At 65.5% G+C, this 23,096-nt stretch overlaps 2 protein-coding genes across 3 annotated transcripts; both read left to right on the top strand.

Annotated features, from left to right (window-relative positions):
• The first annotated feature begins 5 nt into the window (after positions 1-5).
• On the top strand, positions 6-2,424 carry LSM7 (LSM7 homolog, U6 small nuclear RNA and mRNA degradation associated). The gene is made up of 4 exons (XM_016163456.2): positions 6-42; positions 126-216; positions 1,442-1,513; positions 2,162-2,424. Exons 1-4 carry the CDS (start codon positions 37-39, stop codon positions 2,302-2,304), a joined length of 312 nt encoding a protein of 103 aa, XP_016018942.1. The 5' UTR covers positions 6-36; the 3' UTR covers positions 2,305-2,424.
• Positions 2,425-9,436: 7,012 nt separating this feature from the next.
• Positions 9,437-22,077, top strand: LINGO3 (leucine rich repeat and Ig domain containing 3). Of its 2 annotated transcripts, none has more exons than XM_036234404.1 (2): positions 9,437-9,509; positions 18,380-22,077. In XM_036234404.1, exon 2 carries the CDS (start codon positions 18,426-18,428, stop codon positions 20,202-20,204), a length of 1,779 nt encoding a protein of 592 aa, XP_036090297.1. In that variant the 5' UTR covers positions 9,437-9,509; positions 18,380-18,425; the 3' UTR covers positions 20,205-22,077. The 2 variants fall into 2 exon arrangements, with proteins under 2 accessions (XP_036090297.1, XP_036090296.1); XM_036234403.1 differs by lacking the exon at positions 9,437-9,509 and adding an exon at positions 17,915-18,073.
• The last annotated feature ends 1,019 nt before the right edge of the window (positions 22,078-23,096 follow it).

Raw genomic sequence — 23,096 nt, forward strand, 5'->3', positions numbered from 1 at the left:
CGGCGGCGCCTGCGCAGAGGGGCGCGGCGCGGCAAGATGGCGGTGAGCGTGCGAGGAGGCCGGCGGGGCTGGCGGCGCGAGGTCCGGCCGCGCTCCCCGCCTCACGCGCTCTATTTCTCCCGCAGGACAAAGAGAAGAAGAAAAAGGAGAGCATCTTAGACCTGTCCAAATACATCGACAAGACGATCCGGGTGAAGTTTCAAGGGGGCCGCGAAGGTGAGACCCCCGCTCCCGCACCCTCCCAGCGATTTACGAGAAGCAGCGCGCGGCAGTAGTGACGGCGGCTGCCCGGGCACCGCGTAGGCGCTTTGCCGGGGAAACTCGTGCAAGCCTCTTAGCGACGCCGGGAGGACGGAGCTGCTGCGTCCATTTAGGAGCTGGGGAAACTGAGGCATAGGAAGATGATCCAGCCTAACCCGGAGCCACGGTGGCTAAGCCGGGGCTGGGATGCAAGCCTTTGCCGCCCGTGCGGTTCTGTCGCTGCAGCTCCTCACTGACCCCCCCTACCCCAGGGTTCCTCGGGCTTCAGCTTTGTTGGCTTTGGGACTGGAATGTGCCCTGCCGAGGGGACGCCCCCGTCACTTGGGATGTTGAGCAGCATTCCTGGTCTTGCCCCCCGGCCCTGGGGAGCAGACTTGCCGGGCCGAGAGTTCCGCCCTACAGACAGTCTCCCCGTGTGGACCAGAAGGACCTGTTAAAACAAATCGTGTTCCCTGTCCTGTCTGCTGGGGTCCGCATTGTCTTAGAATAAAACAGACTTTTTCTACCTGCGAGTAGTGGGTGGAGCCCTGGTCTGCCGCCGGCCTGTTTTCGCTCTGCGGGGAGTGCTCTGAGCAGGTTACCTTGTTACCACGTTGACTGCCCGGGTCATTTCCATGCCCTCAGCTGGAGGTTCTTGCTCTGGGAAGCCTTTCCGATCCTCCACCCTGGGTCGGGCCCCTTCGTTAGACCATCCTGGTAGCACTTGTCACAGTTTGCAGCTTTAGGTGCTAACATGGTGCCTAACTCTGCATCTTCCACTGGAGTCTAGTGAGGAGAGAGCAGTACAGTGCCTGGTCCCTGCCTTTCAGGGAAAATGGGCAAGCGGAGTGCTGACGCAGTGGGGCATGTGCGTCCAGGTGAGACCAGGCCACAGGGAGGCCCGGAGAATGACAGGAGTAGAGAGGGGGGCGGGAGGTGGAGCCTCATAAGCAGAAGCACGACATCGGGGCAGGAAAGATGGGTGGCCTGCCAGGGGCACTCAGGGCTCATCCCCTCTCAGGTGCAAAGATGTGTCACTTGGTCAAAGAGCCATAACCTGTGCGGTCTTTAATTGAGATAAGATTCACATAAGTTAAAATTAGCCATTTAAAATATGCAGCTTAGTGGCATTTGGTCCCTGCTCCCCAAACGACTGTTTATCTTACACCTTTTCGTTTCTCTTCTCCGCAATTCCTACAAGCCAGTGGAATCCTGAAAGGGTTTGATCCGCTCCTCAACCTCGTGCTTGACGGCACCATTGAGTACATGCGAGGTGAGTGTAGCCAGCGGGGCTCGGAGCCTCCTCACTGGGCACTGCTCACTGCCCAGGCCCGCCAGCCTGCCACTTGTGCGATGCGCACGGTCCTCGCAGACCAGACGGCTGCAGACGTGCTTCGCTTCCCACTGTCCCGGTGTTCCTGGCACGCTCGCTGGACCATCGTCTCGGGGACTTAAAGGGTGTGGGCCCACCATCACTGGCCTCAAGGCGCCTGCTGGGTACTAAGAGTGTGCCCGGTATGGTTAGAAGGATGCCAACCCACTCTGGAGCCCGGCAGCCCCGTCTCCTGCCATCCTGTGTATTAACCCCTGCTACAAACGGTCTCCTTCCCCCAGGCCCTGCCCCAGCCCCTGTCTGCCCAAGGCCACAGACTCTGCAACAACCCACGCAGGCAGGCCAGCCCGGGCCATCAGCCCACGACGGCTCCAGCACAGCCTGAGCCGGGCGTTGAGGGGACGCCAGGACCTGGGAGGGAGGTTCTTGCCCCATGGGCTGCCACAGGGGGCGCTGCAGCCCGGCCAGCACAGCCCCTCCAAGGTCCCGGGTCGGAAGTGGGGGGATGGCGTGTGGGGGTCTGGAGACCCTTCAATTCGGGTCTTCAGGCGGGGTCACAAGTCCTCACCCCTGTCCTCCCCCCTGCAGACCCCGACGACCAGTACAAGCTCACGGAGGACACCCGCCAGCTGGGCCTGGTGGTGTGCCGGGGCACCTCCGTGGTGCTCATCTGCCCGCAGGACGGCATGGAGGCCATCCCCAACCCCTTCATCCAGCAGCAGGAGGCCTAGCAGGCGGGGACGGCGGGGACAGGCCGCCCTCGGACTCACAGTGGCTCTTGGAGAAACGGGACTTTCTTCTTTTTGTATAGGTCACATTTTCGTTTTCTTAATAAAACTGCAAACTTCACATGCTGGGAGCCCCAGAACCCTGCTTTCGGCCTCGGTGTTCTGGGTCGCAGGGATTCGGTTCAGCCCAGCAGAGTTGTCGAGCACCAGCCCTGGTCCGTGCTGGGGCCTGGGGGGTGGTGACCGGGCCCTGGGCTAGCCGCCAGCCACCTCGGCAGCCCCATCCCTGCTGCACTTTGTTCCTTCAGTGCCTCCGTGTGGCCTCGCAGAGAACAAAGCGGACGGGCCTGGATCTCAGCCCAGCCTGTCCCCGTCCCGCCCAGGGACCTTCCCTACTCCCCACTCCTGGGCCCGGGAGCCCCACCCTCTGGCCCTTTCAGGATTGTGGTCATGAATGCCCCTCTGCATGCCCATCCTTAAAAGCAGGGCTCTTAATGGGCCCCCTTTTCTAAGCTCTGCCCCGTCCCACACAGGGCCGCTCATGCCCAGAGCAGGCGTATCTGATTTGTCAGGAGGGCCGAGAGCCCGGGAATCGCCGGCCGAGGACACGGGCACTGGGGCCTTGGGTCACGCAGGGAGTGGCAGCGGGATGGGCTGGGTGGGCTCAGGTCCCCGAGACTTGCTGGCTTAGGCCTGCGGCAGACTGCAGAGGGAGACCCGCGCCGCCTGGCCCTCGCGGCCCCCAGGTGGACTGAGACCAGCTGGCTCCCGGCTTATCGCGGGATCTGGGCTCTGCTGTGGCCTCACACTGGCCCTGGCTGCCGGGAGCCCTGTCACCAGCCCTGTAGTCCTCCTCCTAGTCCCTTCCGCCCCCTCGCGCCCCCACCCGTCCCTTCTCTGAGGCCGCATGCCAGAGCCAAAGCCTCCGACAGCTGGGCAGTGGGGGCGGTAGCCTCACTCTGGGCTAGTCACACCCCAGGGAAGACTTTGACCTAGAACCGGGGTGCACTCAGCATGCCTCCATGTTGGGGAGCGGCTGCCCTGTGTCTGTTCGACAGTGGGGGGCCAGGACTCCAGGAGGCCACACGGGGACGGACTGAACCCAAGCACCTGGTTCGTTCACTCCACACACCAGGCTGCCCCGTCCGGAGCCAGGCACAGCCTGAGTCTGGAGCACTCAGGAGCTCGGGAGCGCTTGGGTCGGCAGGCCCAGGGGCTCAGCGGGCATTGGGGAGAGGGGTGGCAACCTTGCAGGCCAGTTAGACTCCATTAGAGCCCTGGGCAGCTGGGGCCAGGACGGAGGGACACTTGGTTCTCCAGCCCCAGCTTCCATCACAGAGGCACCGCCCGCCCCCCCCGTCGCACCCCTCAAAGCAGCCCCCAGGCTCCAGACCGCTCTGCCCACACCCTCCCCTTTCAGTGAGCTGACGAGGGCAAAAGCTGCCCTCTGCAGCCACCAGGTCAGGGCTCAGATCTCCCGCCACTTGCTGTGTGGCTTAGAAGTGTCCCCACCTCTCCGAGGTCCAGTTCCCTGTCTGTTCAGTTAAGAAGAGGCGTTGCATGTCCTCACCACGGCCGGGCAGCTGGCTGCGGCCATGTGGGGAGGCGGTTAAGAGCACAGAGGTTCAAGTCCAAGGCTGAGAGCAGAATGCGGTGAGCACTCGAGAAGGAGATCCCGACTTCCCGGGGCTCAGGCAGGACTCCCCAGAAGGAGGCCACTGAACCGCATCTGCCCCCGAGAATTTGCTTTGACCTGGTTGGTAAAAGACTGGAAGTAACCTCGCCGCCCCCCCCCCCCCAAGGAGTCTGCTGTACCAGCGCAGGTAGGGAGACAAGTACAAACGTGAACCGAACACAGCCAGGGAGAGGGCAGCGCTGTCTCCACCCCTCGGGCTTGCTGGGCTGATGAGAACGTAGGGCAAGTGACGGTGGGGACTCAGAGCCTACTTTGCAAAGCGGCCTTGCGCGTTCCACCTTTGTCCCCTGGGAATACTGTCTGGAGGCCACCGTGCTGCAAGGAAGCCGGACCAGCCTCCTGGAGGCTGAGAAGGTGTCGGAGGAGCACTGAGCCCCCAGCCAACAGCCAGCGCCAAGCGCCCGTGCCCCGCTCAGGGTCTCAGAACTTCCGCTCGAGCCCGCAGGCGTCAGGCCTCCCGGAGTTAACCCAGGCGACGCCGCAGAGGGACTCCACAGCCGACCCAGAAAATCGCGAGAAGTGACGAACTTTATCCCACTGAGCTTGGGGGACGTTTCTTACACACAGACAGGTCACTGAGACTTGCGGGCTTAGGCCTATGGCGGAGTCCAGAGAGAGACCCACGTTTGTCACACGGATGTGTACAGTACGGCACCGTCTACTCCAGATCATCGTTTCGCAAATGTTCTTATGTTTTTATGCTTTTAAACGTACAGAGAAAGATCTGGAAGGGCACGTGCCGGCCCGGAATTGATGATGGTGACGAAAGGGGCCTGTTAGCCTATTCGTCAAGTTTTAATATTTCACAAGGAGAAATTTAATATTCCATATTTTACACATGGGAATTTTAATATTTTACCAGGAGTCAGAGAGAGAGGAGGCCAGAAGCCCGTGGCGAGACGCAGAGGCAGATTACAAAGACGGGAAGGGCGGAGAGGTGGAGACGGGCGAGGAGAGGGACAGAAATGAGGACACTGCCACCTGGCTGGTGACACTGGATCCCTCCCGGCCACCCTCCTGGCCGGGTATAAATCCCCAGCCCTCACCACCACCAGCCAGCCCACCGAGCCCAAGGGAGGCTGTCCCCCGACTCCTGCTCAGAGCCCGCCCTTCCAGCTTCCAGCCCAAGGTCCGAGCAGGCCTCAGACCACCAGGTGGGGGCTGCGGCCACCAGCCCGGGGACCGGCCCTGCTGCACGTGCAGACGGCAAGCACCGCCCGCGGCTTCCAGGTCTTGGCTGAGAGGCCTTGAGTGCTGTCCGCGCAAGCCCCGCCCTGGGGGATGTCAACAGAGCCCCCGACAGGCGGGCAGAGGGGCCAACCCCCTCTCCAGCTCGGACCAGCCGGGGAGCCCAGGACACTGCCCCATGGCATGTTCCAGAACCTTCCAAAAGGTGGACAGCATCTTGACTCCAGCGATGGCCAGCCCTGCCCTTTCCCCACCCAACCGCCTTGTCACCAAGGAGCTTCTATAAGCGGAGGCGCTACTGCACCCCTTCTGGTCACTCAGCCCTTCCCGTTAGCCCCATTCACAGATGAAAAAGCAGAGGCCCCGAGAGGGCCGAGCAGCTTGGAAGGGCCACGCAGCCTGCTCCTCTGCCCCGTACACTTGCTGCGTCTAAAGCCACCGAGGCGGACTGGCGGTTCTGTGGTGTGCAACCCGGAAGCCCCAGGCTAGGTGGGCGAGGGCCCCGTGGGGGCAGGTGAACCAGGAGCTGGGAGGGATCAGGTGACCTCGCTCTCGCACTGCAGCCCCCGCCCCCGCGAAAGGACCCTGACGGTGCCCGCGGGCTGGACGCTGTGCCGCAGAGCCCGCCGGCACCCGCGGCATCCCCACATGCCGCCGGCGGTCTCGGGGTCCCGGCCTCCTGGAATCCGCCCCCGCTGGAACTCACAAGAACATGGATGTAAGGGGGAGGGGTTTCTGTGACGGGGGAGACTTCACAAATGTTGGGGGGGCGGTCTCGGATCCAGAGGCGCTGGTTTGAGCTCAGGGTCAGCCGAGGCTGAGAGTGAGGACGCCCCCACCCGGCCCTCCCGCTTCCCGTGGCTCTCGGCGTGTCCCTTCGCAGCTCCCAGCCCCCCAGAGCCCCCGCTGCCTGCAGGGTCAGCCCTCCCCCACCCCCCACCCCGTTAGACTAGGAGCTGGCGGGCAGGGGTCTCTGACGCCCGTAGACACGGGCTGCTGAGTGGGACCCATCCTTCCCTTTCACGCTCTGCCCGCTGGCCGCCCTGCCCTGCCGTGCTGACCGGAGCCAGCAGGGGTCAGGACCCGCTCAGGAACCAAGAGCCGGAGGCAGGCTGCACCTGCGCAGCCCGCTGGACAGCCCGGACGGAGCAGTCACTACCCCACGCCCCCCCCATGGGGCCACAGCGGCTCAGGGAGTGTCTGTCACTAGCTTCAGGCCACGCAGCAGGGACCCAGCGTGACCCCAGGGGTCTGGATCTGGAGCCCGAGGCCTCGACCACTCTGCACTTCCGCCCCCGACCCCCCCCCCGCCCCTCACAGCGGCACACGCCATTACAGAGGGGCCCCCACTCATCTGGGGTCACGGCTGAGGCTCCCAGGCCGCCTGCCCCCACAGCCTCCCTCCATCGGCCTGGACCACCAATCCTGCACACCTTGCTGGAGAGGGAGGTCGGGGTTGGGGGACTTTTATCTTTAGGGATAATTAAAGCCACCTGGCGGCCGGGAGAGCCCGGGGCCCCCTCCCGCCCCCAGCCCCTCCCACGGCTTCCCCCTCGGAGCCGCCCTCTCTTCCCAGGTGGTTCGTCTCCACGGCAACGTCCCCATGACGGGAACTTGTAACCTTGGCAACCAGGTACTGCCGCCCCAGGCTGCACCCCCTTCCCACGCTCTCCTTGCCGCCCATGGCAGTATCTTGCCGGCGGCGCTGGGCCCGCCGAGGCCCCCCAGCGGCCGCCGGATGCCAGCGCGCACTTCCCAGCTGTTCGCTGAGCACGTAGTGTGTGCTCCCTCCGGGGCAGGCAGTGAGCAAAATGGGAGTGGTCGCCGTCCTCCGCGGACTCCCACTGGGGACAGGGAGCAGGGAGACGCTGGCCAAGGACAGAAAGGACACACACAGTGGTTCCGGGGAATGGAAGATGCTCTGAGAAAAACGGGGTGCCGCTTCCCCCACTCAGACGCCCAGAAACCCCACGTCCGGGAGCAAAATCTACCACCCCCAGCGTCGCCGAGTCTCAGTCATTCACCCAGTGTTCACTGCACACCTACTATGTGCCTACTGGAGCCACGGCGATTTTTAAAAAGGGCACACAATAAAAGATACATCAGTAAATGACAGCGTCTTTGTGGGGGCAGTGTGAGGAGGCAGGGGGGGCGGGACAGGCGTCAGGGAGGGAGCTGGGCGCCCGTGGGAAGGGCGGCACAGACGGCAGGAGCCGCCGTGCAAAGGGCCGGAGGCGGCATGCGCCCGTGGCCGCAGCCTGCCCTCGGCCAGGCGTGCACAGCGGTGACCACCAGCTGGGCAGAGCCGCCAGCACCCTGGGTCCCACTCTGTTGTTGGGGGCTGAGTCTCTGCGGTCCCAGAAGATGGGTACTGCTCTGAACCCCATTTTACAGATGTGGAAAACGAGCCGGAGGGGAGTCCCCCACAGCCCCATGGCTAAGAAGGGGTAAGACCAAGATTGCCTGCCCCTGCCTTGCTGGACTCGTCCCCAGCCCCCTCCCCCCAAAAGCGTCCCTGGCCCCAGCCCAGGTCAGACACCAAGTGTCCCTGCTCGTGACTCAGCTCCGCCCCCGACAGCACCCAGCTCGTTCCCCCCACACGCCGTGCCTCCTCCCCCCCGGCACACAGTGGGCGCTCAATAAACACTCAGATCCCTGAGAACGGCATCGGGAGGAAGAGGGGGGACAGTCAGCTCCCCAGGCCACGCGGTGCGTCCTGCCACACCTTTGCTGTGCGGGGCAGCCCTGAGAGGGAGGTGCTCCGTGTGTGTGTGTGGGGGGGGGGACCGCCCCCCTTTGTCTGTGGGGGGCCGTCCTGCAGCTTCCCGGGATGCGGTTTCTGGGCCTCAAGCCAACACGACAGTCTGGGCACGGAGCCTGCCTGAATCACAGGTGGCTGAGCCGAGCCAGGCTGCCGTCAGAGCAGCTGGAGGTGTGCGGTGGCCGCGGAAGGCCGGGAGCATGCAAGGTGACGTGCCCAGCCCCCACAGCAGCGCGGCCTGCCTCTCCCCCATCCCTGCGGCCAGATGGCATCTCTGAGCCTCACTTTGCTCATCTGTGAAATGGGACAATAAAAGTGTCCGCCTGTGAGGGTGCAACAAGGAACCCAAGGCCCCTGCCGGGAGCGGAGACCCACACCCTAGGCCGTCTCTGCTGGGGTCACTAGCAGGATGGGGGCTGCCCCGCCCTCTGTCCTCGGGCCAGCAGCAAAGTCCCACCTCTCTTACTGGACTCCACAGCGCGAGCCCCTGGGAGGGGCAGCCCTTCCAGCCCATGTCGGGCGGCCTGTCCTGGGGGGTCAGGACACCCAATCCTGGTGCCACCTCTGTCCTACCTCCTACCCGCACTGGAGCCACACACCCCGCCTGGGAGCCGGCACGGGGCCCCCCACCTGGCCCCGCGTTCCAAGGTCTTCGGCTGTCTGCTCCCATGAGACTCCTTTCTCAGGGGGCACAGGCCCCCTCTCAGGCTTGGGGGTGCCCGTGGCCCGCCTCCACAGTTCACCACGTGTACAAGCAAAACTCGTTCTCCTGCAAAGACCCCTTGATCTCCCCGTATGCTGCACAGCGGCCGAGGGCACCATGGTGCAAAAGCCCCTGCGAGTCAGAGGAACTCAGTGACTGTGAACTGGCCAGAGAAGGTGGGGGACAGCAGGTGCGAGGGCCCCGAGCCCGGCAGGACTGCAAGGGGACCCGCCCTGGGACCAGAAGGGGGGGGGGTAGGGACCAAGGCAGGGAGAACTTAGCAGAGACGCTGACGGCGGCAAGGGACCGCCGGCTGCTGGAGCCAGTGGTTAAGCCTGCTCTGGGACCCGCGTGGGAAATGGCCCTGCAGCTCTGTTCTGAGGGGACAGCGCTGGGGCCAGTTTCCAAGGGCACAGGTGGGGACCCCTGTGCTCCCTGCACTGCAGCCTCAGCAGGTGCCCCCGGGGCCGTGGCCACAAGGTCCTCGGACGCACGCCAGCGCGGGCAGGGAGCACCCGAGGCGGCACTGGCTCCCGGGCCTGGGCCCCCGGCCGTGACCGCCGCCCTGGCGCCAGTCGCGGCACCTGCGCCCACGTGTCCCCGCGCGCCCCGCAGCCGCGGACACCTGCGGCCCGGGCGCCCGCACCCCAGCGAGCAGGCCGCGCGCACGGCCGAGCGCAGCCCCGCGCGCCCCAGCCCCGCGCACCGGCTCGGGGAGGGTGGCAGCGGGCACGCGCCGGCGGGTGCGCGCACGGCGGGCCCGGGAGGCGGCGGCGGCGGCGGCGGCGGCGGCGGCTTCTGTCGGCTCCGGGCGGCCCCCGCGCCGCAGCCCGCGCCGTGTCCGCGGCAGAGCCGCCCAGGTGAGTGGCCGCGCGGGACCCGGCGACCCGGCTCCGCCTGCGCCCCGCAGCCCCCACCCGCCCCCCATCCTCGCCCGGGGGGCATTTGCCCCGCGCGCCCCTCCTGGGTGCATCGCCCCTCGCCAGGCCCCTAACACTCTCCCGGAAACTTTGGGGGCCACTCTCTACGCTGGGGTCCCCCCGTACCTCCCCTGGGGCGTGAAGAGCGGGGAGCTGGGTGGGTGTCTCTCTGGAGCCTGGGGACGCCCCGTGGGATGCGTCCCCCTCCGCGGGACTGAGAGGCGGGTGCTGGCTGGGTCCGGGCAGGAAGCGGGGTGGCGGCGTCAGCCCAGCGCCTCTCCGTCCTGCCCGCAGCGGGTCGGCTTCACCCCAGGGGTGCGGAGCTGCCGGGAAGGCGAAGGGGATGTTGGGGTCCAGACCAGGACCTGGGAACAACAGCTCAGCCTGGTGGGAGGGATCCGGGGGCGCAGGGCTGAACCCCGCACTATGTCCAAGCTGCAGCAAGGGTGTCCAGGGTTTCTCTCTATTCCCTTAAGTGGGGCCTCGGTGTCCCCTGGGCCTCTGGGGCCCGGCCCAGGAGGCCGGTGAGACCCATTCAACAAGTTGGGGTGCAGGGGGGACAGCACCTAGTAGCAAGAGAACAGACCCACCCCTTCCTTTGGAGGGCGCCTTGTAACCGCTTTGCAACATGTGCCCCCAGCACTGAAGATGCAGGTACCCCGGCCCCCCACTTCCGAGAAACCTGAACTAGGGGGCCTGGGCCCCGGGGCTTGCGTGTGTAACAGTCGGCCCCAGGGGAATCCACGTGTGCCCAGACACAGCTGAGAACCTCTTGCTTCTGGCGTGGGGTGGGAAGGGGCGTCTGGCGTGACATGGCAGCAGGCAAGGGGACCATCTGGGACTCGATGTGGGGGAAACTCCCGGGCCAGCAGGGTGGTAAGGCCTGGGCCAACCCAGGAGGGCTCCATGGAGGAGGCGTGGAGGCCGGCATGATGTAGCATGTGAGCACCCAGAGATGTCGACAGGGTCTCAGTGTGGTTGAGGTGGGTGGAAAGCCGGTGGGTGGGTGGGAGGGCGGTGACCTTTGCGGGGTCTGGGCTGGGGTGGGCGGTGAACTCATTGCCTCCACGTGAGACAGGGTCTGAGCTGGAAGTCCCCATGGGCCCACCCGGTGGGGTCCCCCACAGATGCAGCAGCTACAGTCTGCAGATGACCTGGGGTAACAGGAAGGGGCCACCCAGCCCAGGGATGGAGCTCAGAAAGGCCAAACCCAGCCTTCCTCATCTCCCTGCCCTGGTCCCTGTCCCGGCTGGCAACTTCCGGCGAGGGCCAGCCCCTCTCTGAGCCCCAGGCTCGGGACGGACGTGAACACGGGCGTGAGACGAATGGGTGTGCGTCGTGGCCCCGGCCTGGTGCTGCCGTGAACTCGATGCTCAGTTGGCAGGGGCCGTCGCGGCCACGTTGCCGGCATCCTGGCGGCTCTGCCTCAGTGTGCTCGCCTGTGGAATGGGGGTCTGCTCTCGGCCGCCCCCAGGCGAAGCCCTCCCTGCCTCCGAGGGTGCCGGGCTGAGTGGGAATGCAAAGCAGATCCCAGGCGGCAGCTTGACGTCTCGTCCCACAACGCTGTCACTCCCGGGCGCCCCTGAGTCACCACCTAGTCACCAGGTAGAGAACTCACCAAGCAAAGCTTGTCCCCGGTGGGCCCGAGGGAGCCACCCACTACCACGTGCCAATCCCGGGCCTCCGAAGAGTGCCCTCTGCCCCCCCACCCGCCAGCAGGGCTCTGAGATTTAATGGAAAGGTGCTGGCATCGGAACCGGGTTCAAAGCTGGCCTCTCAAGCTGAGCGATGCAGGAGAGCTGGGGACCACTCGGACCCTCAGTCTCCTCTTCTCCAAATGGTCTCCATTACTCCCACCCTCGGGCTGGGCAGGTGGGTGAGCAGCCACAGCATGCCATGGGCGTCAAAAAGGAGTTCCAGATCTAGAGACCTCACCCGAGAGAGCAGCCGACAGTCTCCCCATCCCGCCCCCCAGGCTGGCAAGGAAAGTGGGTCGGGAGGCCCGCAGCCCCCCAAAGGGTTAACAGGGACTAACGACAGACGGAGGCTAATTAGGGCTTAATGAATTGTCACGGATGAGAGCCCCAGGAGTGCCCAGATCTAGGACACAGGATGCGCCGGTCCTGGGGGTGTCAGCAATGTGTCCCCAAAAGCGGCCTTGGAGGGCACCCACTTCCCAGTCTGTCCGGAAGCTCGAATTGGGGAGGCTTCAAGGGCCCGCCGAACCACCCTCCTCTGGCTCCCTCTGGCCCCGACTGTGGTGGGGGCAGAGCGAGCAGTGGCCTGGGGACAGAGCTGCCAAGCTGCTGTGTGTTACCCACCCCGCCCCCACCCTCCCTGTGGGTTTCGCGGCTGCCTCTAGCTGCGCCTGGGGCCTTCGGCGTCCCCTGGCCTGGGAGGGGACAGGAAGGTGTATCCCACGTGGCCAGTGAGGGAGACGCTCACTCAGAATAGAGGGTGGGTGGGAAGGGGCTGGGGTCCAGAGAGAGGGGCTCACACACCCCCAGCCACGCTCGGCCTCCTCAGGTTGAGGGCTTTGTGGCAAATTAGTCCAAGACAGCTTGGGTGGGGGGACAGGAGGCGGGGTCTCCACTTCCCAGGTCCTGCCGTGATGGACGGGTTTCGGCACCCCCCCCAGATAGGCCCCTGCACTTGGGCTGAGGCTGACGGGAGACCCCCCCCCGTGGGGAGCCTGGCCCCCCCCCCCGAGGCCGCAGGATTCCTGTGGCCGCTGAAACAAGTCGCCATCAGCCTAGTGGCTTAAAGCAATATACGTTCCTCATCTCCAATCCTGGGGCTGGGGTCCCACACGGGCCTCACGGGGTGATCCAGGGAGAGCTGTCTCCGGCCTTTTCCGGCTTCCAGAGGCGCCGCGTCCCTGGCTCGTGGCCCCTGCCCCCTGGTCACCGGCAGCACGGCCTCATCCGTGTCTCTGACCCTCCCGCCTCCCCCTGATGAGGACCCGTGAGGACCCTGGGCCCCCGGGAACCCGGGACAACCTTCCCCACTTGGAGGCGGCTCATGAGCATCCTGGGTTCCATCTGCCGACTTTCCCCCTCGCCACGTCTTCAGGTTCAGTCTCAGGCTCCAGGGATCAGGACGCAGGTGTCGTTAGGGGACCACGTTCTGCCGACCCCCCATCCCTGCAGGTTTCCCGCGCACACTGGCACGCGCGGCCTCTGTCCAACTCCTTCTGTTTCCCACTCACGGAGAGAACGGTGGGGTTCGCTGGTCTTGTTCGAAGCTGTTTCCCAGTATAACTAGAACAGGGTATGCAGCAGGCGCCCATTAAATGCTGACAGAACGAACGAACGAGGTGACGACTTGGCCAAGAGCAGAGCAGGACCCAGGACTCAAGGCTCCCGAGCCCAGCCGGCACCTGGGGGGGAATTCCAGGACGGTCCCGGCTCACGCTGTGCCCCTCGGCTGACCTCACTTGCCGCCCGTCAGCCGGGGAGGTGGCCGCTGCGGGTCACAGGAGGACGCCGAGGCGGTGGGGCGGGCGCAGGGCGGGGGGGGCACCCGGGAGTCCTGTCCTGGCTCTGACCCTGTGCTGGCTCTCCGCTCCATTCGTCGGCACCAGCGGGACCCTCGGAGCCCCGGCTCTGGGCATGCCGGGGGCGGGAAGAGGAACGGCGGTCCTTGCTCTCAGGACTTCGCCGTTCAGGCTCGGGTGTCGGGGGGGGGGGGACGGGTCGGACCACGCAGCACAGGACGCGTCTTCCAGCCGCGACTCGGGTGACGGAGTGTGCTGGAACCCGGGGGTGGTGGCTGCACGCATCTGGGAACGCAGGGGACTGCGCTGACTTGGACACCTGCACGGGAAGGGTGCGCCCACGGAGGCCGGGGAGCCGCGGCGCCCCCAGGCCTGCGCGGGGCCGGGCGCCCTGGGTTCTGGAAAGAAGGACGGAGACCCGGAGCGTGACCGGGTGGGGAGCGTGCACGCGGGCCGGCCCCGCCTGCTCCAGGCGGGCCCCCCTTCTGCCCGTGGCGACCGAAGCCGCCCTGCAAAGGCCTCCGTGGCCTCCGCTGTGGCTTGCCGTGCGTGGCAGTGAATGTGCCCGCCACTGTGAGCAGGAAGCTGGGGCGCAGGCTGCCCCCAGGCCCTTCGGCCTCGTCTGCGCAGTGACAGGCTCGCTGACCCGCAGCTCGTGGTGCCGGGGAGGGCGCCTCACTCTGCGCAGGGCGGGCGCCTGGGCCTGCAGGGCCTGCAGAAGTCAGGGCTTCGTGGAGGACCAGGGTCCCTGTGCCAGGGTGGGGCTTGGGGCTTGTGTCTCGGGTCTGCTTCTCACCAGGTGTGTGGCCCTGGGCAAGTTGCTCCCCCTCTCTGGGCCTCTGCTTTCCCGTCCATAGCCAAGGCTGACAGCCAATTTCCCACTGAGGATGCCTGCCCTGTGCCCGGCCCCCTCTAAGGCAGGGTCCCGGGGCAGTACTGCCCCCAGGGGACACTGTGTGATGTTTGGGGACATCTGTGGCTCTCACACTGGGGGTGCTCCTGGCATAGAGTGGGTGGGAACCAGGGAGGCTGCTCAGCACCCAGAGCACCCAGGACAGCCCCCCGCACAGAGAATGATCCTGCCCAAATGTCCCCAGGGCCGAGGGGAAGACCGTCACACGCACCTGCAGGTGGGGACATTGAGGCCAAGAGCGTTCATGACAGGTGGGGTGTGAGCTGGGGCCCACGGGAAGGAGCGGGGTTCGGGATGGCCTGGCAGGGGCGGGAGGCGCCAGGGGTGGAGCTGGTGGCACCGGGGGCCCGGTCGCCGTCGCTCGGCTGTGCTAAAGGGCGCGGCGAGGTTGGCCGCTGCAGGGCCTCCCGGGAGAGGCCAGGGCAGTGGCCGGCCGGGGCTGGAGCTCCGGCGGACGCGGCGGCCGAGACACGGACCAGGAGCTGGCAGTGAACAGCAGTGCTGAGTCCCGGGAGGACAGGTGGGGAGGCCCCAGGTGGGTGGCGGGTCTCAGGGGAGGGCCGGGGAGTCTCGACGACCCTGCAGAAGCAGGACTGGAATGCAGACCCTAACTGGGAACTGGGGTCCTGGGCCGCCCTACTCCCCGCCTAAGGCCTGGCCATCCAGGGAGCGGGGACAGGCCCTTGCGTGCTCGGGCGCCCGGCCCTGTGTCATCTGAGAGTAGCTGGAACTGAGGGCCGCTTGGGCACCTTGGCTGCAGCCCCCCCACAGCCCGCCCCCCGAGACCACCCTCCGCATCTCTCTTTCAGGCCCGGCCAGTGGCCAGTGGGGCCCCGCAGGCCGAATCCAGTCCTCAACCAGAACCTCAGAGACCCCGCTGCAGGGCCCCTCCCTGTGCCCTGCACCCCCCGCCCCGACTCCCCCCACGGGGGAGATGACAGGGCCTGAGGGAGAGGTCAGAGCTGACGAATTGGGTCACGGCTTGCGCGGCCCCCGCCGGGCTCCGTGGACCAGCTGTCCTCTTGTCCCGGGAGTAATTACGGCGCTGGGGCTGCGGCGCCCCGAGGGTTCTCGTGCCCTCCGACAGGCCAGGTCCAGAGGTCACGCGGCCCGCGGAGCCAGGTCCCCTGCGGGCCTCCCTGCGGCATATCACAGCGGCTGGGCAGCCGAGCCGACCTTCTGTCACTTGAGTACTCCCTTCCTGATTCTGTCCTTACCCAACCTTGGCGGCAACTACTACGGTTTTTAAAATTCTTTCCAATTAATTAAAAAAAAAAAAAACTTAATATTTTGAAAAGTCCGTTCTGATCTCTCTGGCCGCGGCGCCCCCTCCCCACGCCTCCCTCCCGAGCCTGACCTGCTGTGAGGCACCGTGGTCCCCTGCTGTGCCCTCCCAGGCTGCCCTTCCTGCCACCAGCTGCTCCGCCCCCCTTTGTCCTCTAAGTCCTTGCAAGAAGGGCCCTCGCTCAGTGGATGAGATCCCTGCACCCACCCGACACCCCTTCACCCTTCTCCTGGATTTATTTTTCTCCGCTACAGCACCCGGAGGCAGGAGAGGCTACATTGTCATTCGTCAGCTCCCGCAAAGCTGACCTCTTCGTCTTCCGTTCTCAGTGTCCCCAGAACCTGGAAAACGCTGGGCACACGGTACCTGTTGGTTGACTGACTGACGGACGGATGGACGGACTGAATCATCACATGAGGTGTTACAGCGTCTCAGAGATGGTGATAAAAACTGGTCCATCATACACAGAACCATATTTTAAATTCTAGCCGGATGAGCCGCCAGGATCCAGTCCTGGCTCTGTTGAAAGAAGAAAAAGAAAAAAGAAAAAGCCGGTTCAGGAGTGTTACAGGGTGTGAGCACCGCCCGCTTCTCCCGAGACTCCCCCTGCCGGGGGAACCTGAGCCAGGGGCGTAACTTGCGTGAGCTTCATTGTTGCCATCTGTAAAGTGGAGGTGACAGCAGGGCCCTCCTCAGATTGTTGAGGGAATGAAAGGGGACAATCCAGGTGGAGCCCTTGGCCCAGGCTAGCACAGAGCAGGGGCTGTAGGATGAGTGTGTGCCATGACGATGGTGATGATGGCGATGGTGATGGTGACGGTGGCGTTGATGGTGACGATGGTGGTGACGATGGTGACAGTGGTGGTGATGGTGATAATGACAATGGCGACGGCGATGACGGCGATGATGACCTCATTAACGGAGAGTTTAAATGGCGTATCAGGAAGACTAAAGTGGGGACTTTAGTTCGGAAAGTAACCGGTGACACTGGGGGTACAAAGAAAGTCCGGGAGAGCCGCGGGGAAGGCGCTGCAGGTGTTGGTCACATTCCGAAGCCCCTGAGGCAGGACGGTTCCTGCCCTGTGGGAGGGGGAGGGAGGAGGCCAGAGTCAGCGAGGGGGGCAGAGGGAGGGCGGGGAGGCGGGGAAGGCGCAGGTCCCGCAGGCATGTGGGCTGTGGGGAGCACCGGGAATCGTCTTCTGGGGTCGTGAGGTTCTCTCCTGCAGCAACGAGCCGCCCCGCACGCAGCGCGTGGGGAGCTGAGCCACTCCAGCCATCCGGCCCGGAGACAGAGCCACCGAGGTCCCGCCGCCTCCAGAGCAGGCTGCTGGGGCCCCGTCCCCCGGTCCTGGGTGAGGGGACAGTTTCCCCCTGACTACAGGGAGCAGCAAACAGGGAACTGGGAGTGACCTCCGACCTGGGGACAGGTTTAGGGTAGGATGTTGCCAGAGGCGTGGGATGAGGGTCTGAACAGGGAACCATCCATTCTGGCCCCCTCGTCCCTCCTGGGACACGGCCTCGCCTCGTGCTGTCCGGGGCTACAGCAGGGAGCAAATGACCCGGGAAGACAGGCCGGGCAGGCAGGCTCGCCTGGCGGGCCACGCTCCCTGCCCAGGCCAGGATGAGGGACATTCGCAGTGTGGGGGAGGGGCGGGCATGCGCAATGGCCCTGGCTCCCTCCCTCGGCCTCCTCACCGCACTCCCCAGCTGGGCACAGGGACCGAGGACCGACGACCTCCTGGAGACCTGGGGACCCTCGGCTTCCCCACAGTGTCACAACGTCCTCGACTCCGGCGGCTCCCTTCCCGACCCCTGCCTGTTTTCTCGCAGCCTTGTTCCCTCTGTGTGCGCCCAGACGTGCATCCACGTTGCCCTTGCCGTAGGGACGCCGGCCATTGTCTCGGGGCCACCCTACTCCGTGACCACATCCCAACTCATCACATCCGCAAAGATCCCGTGTCCAAACGAGGCCCCGTTCATGGGACCCGGGTCACCACTTGTACGCGTCTTTTTGGGGGGACGCAGCTCCATCCGCTGCAGGGGCTCAGCTCACGTGTCATCCTTCCTGGTCTGGAGTCTCCTTGCCACCTACCCCAGTCACCCTGGTCACCCGGCCACACTGCTTCGCCTCGCAGCCTCTCGCGGTGTGTCCTCTGGTCATGTTGCCTGCAGGTCAGGCAGGTGCTGTGTCCCAGGCACCGTTCTAGGCCCTGGGCAAGACGAAGGCCCTGGGGCGTTTACAGCCCAGTTGGGGGAACAGACAATGAACAGGATTTACGACAAGCTGGTTTTACGCGATGGTTGGGCTCATGGGGACAGTAGCAGGAGGAGGACAGGATGGGTGGGGGACGGGAAGGACTCGAGGGGCGAGGTTCCAGTGTCTGTCCTGATCTCTGGTGTATTCAGATCCTGGTATACAACTGGCACTCAATAATGGTGTTTTTTTGGGGGGGGAGTACACCGAAATTTTTACATTATATTCGTATGGTTCTTTCGCAGTTTGATACATGCTTTCTTTTTAATTTTTAAAATTGAGATAGAATTCACTCTTTTAAGGCACACAGTTCAATGATTTTAGTATATTTACAAGGTTGTGCAACCATCGCCACTATCAAATTCCAAAACATTCCATACCCCAAAAGAAGTCCAGCCCCCCTTAGCAGTCACCCCCACCCCCTCCCCTGACAACCGGGAACCCACTTCCTGTCTGTGGACGTGGCTGTTCCGGCCATTTCTCCTAAATGGCATCTCGCACCGTGCGGCCCTGAGCGTCCAGTTCGGCGTCTCTCACCCAGCATCCTGGGAGCAAGGTCCGTCCACGCTGTGGGAAGCGTCAGCGCCGCCCCCTTTGCGGCCGAGTGCCCCTCCCCCGGTGGGCGGGCACCGTGTTCATCCATCCTTGCGTGGTGGACGCTGGGGTGGCTGCCACCACCGGGCTGAGAGAAGGCTGCCGCTGTGAACAGGGGCGCGCAGGCTTTTGTGGGTTCACGTGCACTGTGTCCTCTAAGGTAGACACCCAGGAGTGGGACTGCAGTCCCTCGGTGGAGAAAAGCCCTCCGGGGCATTACTAGGGCGGGGCATCGGGACACAGGTGCTAACGCTGCCCCCGCCCCCAGGTGCCCCGGAGGATGGTGGCGCGGCCCTAGGCCCAGGCTCTGCACCATGACCTGCTGGCTGTGCGTCCTGAGCCTGCAGCTCCTGCTGCTGCCCGCGGCCCCGCCCCCCGCGGGGGGCTGCCCCGCGCGCTGCGAGTGCACCGCGCAGACGCGCACGGTGGCCTGTCCCCGGCGCCGGCTGACCGCGGTGCCCGACGGCATCCCCACCGAGACGCGCCTGCTGGAGCTCAGCCGCAACCGCATCCGCTGCCTGAACCCCGGCGACCTGGCCGCCCTGCCGCTGCTGGAGGAGCTGGACCTGAGCGAGAACGTGATCGCGCACGTGGAGCCCGGCGCCTTCTCCCACCTGCCGCGCCTGCGCGTCCTGCGCCTGCGCGGCAACCTGCTCAAGCTCATCCCGCCCGGGGTCTTCACGCGCCTGGACAACCTCACGCTGCTGGACCTGAGCGAGAACAAGCTGGTCATCCTTCTGGACTACACCTTCCAGGACCTGCACAGCCTCCGCCGGCTGGAGGTGGGCGACAACGACCTGGTGTTCATCTCGCGTCGCGCCTTCGCCGGGCTGCTGGCGCTCGAGGAGCTGACCCTGGAGCGCTGCAACCTCACGGCGCTGTCGGGCGAGTCACTGGGCCACCTGCGGGGCCTGGGCTCCCTGCGGCTGCGACACCTGGCCATCGCCGCCCTGGAGGACCAGAACTTCCGCCGCCTCTCCGGCCTGCTGCACCTGGAGATCGACAACTGGCCGCTGCTGGAGGAGGTGGCGGCGGGCAGCCTGCTGGGCCTCAACCTGACCTCGCTGTCCGTCACGCACACCAACATCACCGCCGTGCCGGCCGCCGCGCTGCGGCACCAGGCGCACCTCACCTGCCTCAACCTGTCGCACAACCCCATCAGCACGGTGCCGCGCGGGTCCTTCCGCGACCTGGTGCGCCTGCGCGAGCTGCACCTGGCCGGGGCGCTGCTGGCCGTGGTGGAGCCGCAGGCCTTCCTGGGGCTGCGCCAGATCCGCCTGCTCAACCTCTCCAACAACCTGCTGTCCACGCTGGAGGAGAGCACCTTCCACTCAGTGAACACGCTCGAGACGCTACGCGTGGACGGGAACCCGCTGGCCTGCGACTGTCGCCTGCTGTGGATCGTGCAGCGCCGCAAGACCCTCAACTTCGACGGGCGGCTGCCGGCCTGCGCCAGCCCGGCCGAGGTGCGCGGCGACGCGCTGCGCGACCTGCCGGACTCCGCGCTGTTCGAGTACTTCGTGTGTCGCCAGCCCAAGATCCGCGAGCGGCGGCTGCAGCAGGTCACGGCGACCGCGGGCGAGGACGTGCGCTTCCAGTGCCGCGCGGAGGGCGAGCCGGCGCCCACCGTGGCCTGGGTGACGCCGCGGCACCGCGCGGTCACGGCGGCCAGCGCCGGCCGCGCGCGCGTGCTGCCGGGGGGCACGCTGGAGATCCGCGACGCGCGGCCGCACGACAGCGGCACCTACACGTGCGTGGCCAGCAACGCGGGCGGCAACGACACGTACTTCGCCACGCTGACCGTGCAGCCCGAGCCGGCCGCCAACCGGACCCCGGGCGAGGGCCGCAACGAGACGCTGGCGGCCGCGCGCTTCCCGCTGGACCTCACCACCATCCTCGTGTCCACGGCCATGGGCTGCATCACCTTCCTGGGCGTCGTCCTCTTCTGCTTCCTGCTGCTCTTCGTGTGGAGCCGCGGCCGCGGGCAGCACAAGAACAACTTCTCCGTGGAGTACTCCTTCCGCAAGGTGGACGGGCCGGCGGCGGCCGCGGGCCAGGGCGGCGCCCGCAAGTTCAACATGAAGATGATCTGAGGGCCCCAGGGCGGCCACCACCCACCCCGCCCTCGCCTGCCGGGGCTGCCGGCCGAGAGGGAGAGATGGTCATGTCCCCACCAGCGCCTCGCTGGCCCATCGGGTGACACCTATGCATTTTCCAGAGGAGCGGCCGCCCGCCGGCCCCTGGCAGAACTTCCACTTTGTAGGCACCCACCCACAGGACTGCTTTTTTTCATCAGGATGCATCTTTTGCAGAGTTCCTCAAGAGTTTTCTAAAGGTTCCCCCTCCTCTTCCCGGCCCTGAGTGGTCGCCGAGCTTCCTGGGGATGGAGTGGGGGGCGCAGAGGCCCAGACAGCCCCCGCCCCGGGGGAGACGCACGCGCAAAGGGCAGCCCCGCCCCGAGGGGTCGCACGGAGGCCTGCGCTGCTCACAGTCGGCGCCCGCACTCGACACCCAGCGCATGCGTGGTCGGTCACGCCCAGGACACAACCGGATGCACAGCTCGCAAGTGGAGCGCACACGCCTGACGCCCGGCGGACGCTGAGCAGGGGCTCCAGGCCCTGGAGCTGGGCACCGGCACGCAGCGCCCTGGCGACAGACGGCGCAGCTCACACCTGGCCCGAGCGGCTCCGGGTCAGAACACGGCCAGCTCGCCCGAGGGCCACACCCGGCTCCCGCTCAGCTGGCCGCCTGCGGGGGACCTTGGGGGCTGGGCTACGGTCAGCTCACCCCGAGGTCCCGGACATGCGGGCCCCACCAGAACCCAGTGGCTTAGCGGGCCGGGCTGCCACAAGGAGAAGCCACCTACCTCCCCAGGTCCCTCCGCCACCCTCACAGTTGCCACTTGCTTCTATAGCCCACACCCGGCAGGAGGGGCAGCCGCCCTGGGGCATCCCTCTAGAGTCTTCAGCACCCCGAGCCAGCCCTGTGTCTCCTCGCTCGCCTGGGAAGCGAGGCAGGCAGTGGGACCAAGGCCAGCATAGGTCCCGGCTACAAGGAGGCCTGGCCCGGGGCCACGCTGGTCTCTGCAGCTCTGGGGGGGGGGTGGTCACAGGCAGATTGTCAACGAGGTTAAGGAAGAGCCAGACGGGGACCGTCCATGCCCCCTGCCTCCCCCAGCCTGGTTCTTGCCCCCACTCTCCACCTCGGCCAGATAACGGTTAGGGGAAGAGGCGCTGGTCACGTCGTGGGCCCTGACCCCAGCTGGAGCGGAGCGGGCTACCGACCCAGTGAGGGCATTATTCTCAAGGACCTTGCAGGAAGGCTGAAAGCCAGCTCTGCTCTCGCCCAGCTGTGCAGTCTCAGCCGGTGACTGAGGGCCACCTGGACCATCAGTGTCCTCGTCTGTAAAGTGGGCCTACGGGTCAAACCCATCACTCTCTGTGGATGGGGTGGGTGGCTGGTGGACCCGGATCCCGGATCCCTCACCATGAGCCAGTGAGAAAGACGGGCCGACCCTGGAGGTTTTGAGCAAAGGATTCAGACAAACCTTGGAAGGGCACACAAGCCATTTTCCCCGGGCTGTGGCTGGGAGCGCGGGAGGCCCTGGTCCTGCCCCCACGATGTACGCACAGGCCAGGAGGGCTGGGTGACAGGCTGCTGACCATGGCCAGCCAAGATGGGGACCCCGTCCCATCCCCATTCGTGGACAGGTGTGAGGGCCGAAGGGGGGCATCCGGCAGGCCCACACTCCACCCAAGTTGGGCACAATCCACTAGTGTCGTTCGCTTAGCATCCTCCTGACCTTGGTTGCCATGACAACCCCGAGGGCCTTTCAAAACGACATCCAAGTGCCTTTAGCATCATCAAGACAGGAGGGGGTACTTCTCTGCAGCTTAAAGTTTCCAGAACGTCACGTAGTGAAACCTCCCAGCCCCCTCTGCCCACCCCCCCAATCCCAACATGAACCGAGACCCCCAGCTTCCCACCCCGCCCTGCTGTATTTGGTTGGAATCCAATAAAAATGAAACCGGTTTAATAACACTCCTCAGGTTTGTTTTTTTTCTTCTCACAGGTGGAGTAGGGGCCGGAACGAGGGATAAGGGGCTGCTGGAGTCCCCGGGGGGAGCCGCCTGGCTCTGGCTCCAGCCCCAGCGCGGACCCCGAGTCACCGGACGGTTATGGGGAGGGAACGACTGAGCTGGGGTGAAAGACAAGAGGCGGCAGTTCAGGGGCGCCTCGCCGCTGCCAGCGCCGTCCCCCCGTGTCAACGCTTTCACGCAGATGCCAGCCCCATGAGCTGGGTCCTGCTATGACCCCACTGTATAGATGGGCGAAGACAGGGTCGGAGGCCAGAGAGCATTTGCTCAGAGTCCTCAGCTACGGGGAGGCAGATGGAACCGGGCAGTCAGGGGACCCCTGCCGCAAGCTTGGGCCGGGGGCAGGGCAAGCGGTGGGGAGGACAGGAGGCAGGAGGCAGGAGGCACCGGCTCACCCCCTCCCCACTGCACCTGAGCCGGTGGCTTCCTCCCCCGGGGCCTGGGGGGGGGTCTCCTTTTCTAGGGGGGGGTCCCATCAGCTTCCCTGCCTCTGGGGGCTCTGGAGAAAGGCAGCCAGCCCCCAGCACCGGACATATCATTAAGTACGCCATCCTCACGTCGACCCCCACTGGATAGGCAGGGAAACTGAGACACAGAATCTGGTGTCAGGGCTCAAACCGCACTGGCCCACGAAGGCCTGTGCCCTCTCCGGAAGGAGCCGTCAGCAGAAGCCATGGCCAAGGACAGTCTGTCACTGCCACCTGCTATCCTATGCGAGCACGAGAAGTTCCTGTCTCTGCCTGCAGGGGACAGGGGCAGCAGAGAGGCGTGCTGGGGGTTGAGGGGTGACCCCTCTGGGCCTGATTTCTAAGAAGACGGAGGGCGGGGGTTGCGGTTCTCGGCCATGGGACCTTCCCTCGCGGCCTCGTTTCTTCCTGCAGCAAAGAC

The sequence above is a fragment of the Rousettus aegyptiacus genome, unplaced genomic scaffold (assembly GCF_014176215.1).
Source record: "Rousettus aegyptiacus isolate mRouAeg1 unplaced genomic scaffold, mRouAeg1.p scaffold_m13_p_16, whole genome shotgun sequence".
Taxonomy (NCBI): Eukaryota; Metazoa; Chordata; class Mammalia; order Chiroptera; family Pteropodidae; genus Rousettus; species Rousettus aegyptiacus.